We start from the raw sequence: 2101 nt of genomic DNA on the forward strand, positions 1-2101 counted from the left end.
AATAATTTGAAAATTTTTTTAAATGGAGTCCATATTGAATTAATTGTTTGTCATGTTAATTTACCGCCATACGATTGTGCGTCGCGTGCAACTTATATATATTTATTTTATTCTCTTTTGTTATTATCATTATTATTATTATTAAATTTAAAACGGATTTTGCTGACGTACGTACGTCACTTTAAATAAAAAAAAAAAAGAATTAATTTTATTTCGCTGAGTATATTTTAAGAATATATAATAATAATTAATCATTCATTTGACGTATGATTTTTTGAAATGTTTAATATCAGTTACAAAAAAAAAAAAAAAAAAAAAAAAAATGTCGTTTGTTTGTTTAACGTTTTTTTTTTTTTTTTTTTATATCTTAAATAAAATTTTTTAAGGTTTGAATTACAAAAAAAAAAAAAAAATTTATCTTTATCATTTACAAACAACGTATTCGTCACGAAATTAAGTTACGGGAAGTTTCCGACATTTTTTAAATATCGCGTTAAAAAATTTACTTAATAAGTTATTCGAGTAATAATAATAATTAAAAAAAAAAAAAATTTTTTATTAGTTTTAGTTTTTTACGTTCGAGTTAACTTGTCCTTTGTCTCAAAGGTTACGTCTCTATCATTTTTTTCGGTCGACGGTTTGCCCGGGAAAATTGTTAAACGGTTTTGCCAACTTAAAAATTTCAAGCGTGTAAAATTTTTTTAAAATGTCGTCTGTTTTATTTATTTTTTTCAGGTAATGGCGTCGTTATACATTTACCTGGATTGTTTGAAGAACTTACGAAAAACGAATTGAAGGGTTTAACGGATTGGCAAAGTCGATTATTGATATCAGATCGTGCGCATTTAGTATTTGATTTTCACCAGGTAATAATAATAATAATAATTAATAATTTTTTTTTTTTTTTCAAAAAGTAATAAAAACCACACTTTAACTTATTGTTGTTTTTTAATTTTGACCTTTTGATGGTAATCAGCCATCAACCGTTTTTTTTTGTTTTTTTTTTTTTTTATTGTGGTCGAAGCAATTATTTGCTGGTGTTTGCTTTTCGAAATTATTTAATTTTAGCCTTTTTTTTTTTTTTTTTTGGCTATTTTGGCTATTTGAAATTTATCAGAAATTTAAATTTTTTTTTTTTTATGATATGATTATAAGGTTTTAAGCTTTAATAACAAAGCAATATTTTTTTTTTTTTTTTGTAGCAAAATCATTTAAACGTTGTGTTGTTCTCTTATTTTATTTTCAGAAAGTCGATGGAATGCAAGAACTTGAAAAAGGGAAAGCATCCCTTGGAACGACTAAAAAGGGCATCGGGCCAACGTATTCTTCTAAAGCAACCAGGAATGGACTTCGGGTAGCCGATTTGCTCGGGAATTTTGCGTTATTTTCCGAAAAGTACGTTTTAGATTCCATACATGCAATTATGAGTAGAATGGATTATTATTATTATTATTATTATTATTATTATTAAGGTTTCGTGGCCTTGTTCAAATGTACCAAAGAATGTTTCCGGAATTGGAAGTGAACGTGGAAGAAGAATTACTTAGGTATAAAAATTTTGCCCAAGGTATTCGACCCTACGTCACGGAAACAGTTAGTTATTTACATAATGCTTTAAAATCTGGGAAAAGAGTTTTAGTCGAGGGAGCCAATGCAGCCATGTTAGACATCGATTTTGGTAAATTTTTTTTTTTTTTTTTTTTTTATAAAGATTTAATCACAAATTTTATCAACACTAATAATTTATCAGGTTTTTCCTTTTTTCCCTTTTTTTTTTAAAGTAAAGTTAAATAAATTAAAGTAAATAAGTAAAAGATTAAAATGATTTTATGGGGGAAAGAAGAAAATTTGTTTTTAATTTTTTTTTTTTTTTTGGTCGAAAAATTACTTTTTCCTCGTTGATATTAATAACGAAAATCCCACGATTAATAAAACAAAAGATAGATAGTTTAGTGGTATTTAGTGGTATGTAAATTTCATCCCCTTTTTCCCTTGTTTGATTTTCAAAATTTACAGTAAAAAATAATTATTATTATTATTATTATGTTTTTTTTCTGTGTAAATTAATTTTTCAAATGTTTATGTATTTTTTTTTTTTTTT

General features: G+C 24.9%; 1 protein-coding gene across 1 annotated transcript in view; it reads left to right on the forward strand.

The window, feature by feature from the left end:
• Positions 1–1258: 1258 nt before the first annotated feature.
• The window catches only part of Phum_PHUM235560 (adenylosuccinate synthetase, putative), a gene marked incomplete at both ends in the record, with an annotated part of 1809 nt that continues 966 nt past the window's right edge, over positions 1259–2101 (forward strand). The window contains 3 exons of the mRNA XM_002426031.1: positions 1259–1395; positions 1473–1678; positions 1712–1750. Coding sequence (XP_002426076.1) covers positions 1259–1395; positions 1473–1678; positions 1712–1750 — 382 coding nt within the window. The remainder of the gene's footprint in view (positions 1396–1472; positions 1679–1711; positions 1751–2101) is intronic.

The sequence above is a fragment of the Pediculus humanus genome, genomic scaffold (genome assembly GCF_000006295.1).
Source record: "Pediculus humanus corporis 1103172107606 genomic scaffold, whole genome shotgun sequence".
NCBI classification, from domain to species: domain Eukaryota; kingdom Metazoa; phylum Arthropoda; class Insecta; order Psocodea; family Pediculidae; genus Pediculus; species Pediculus humanus.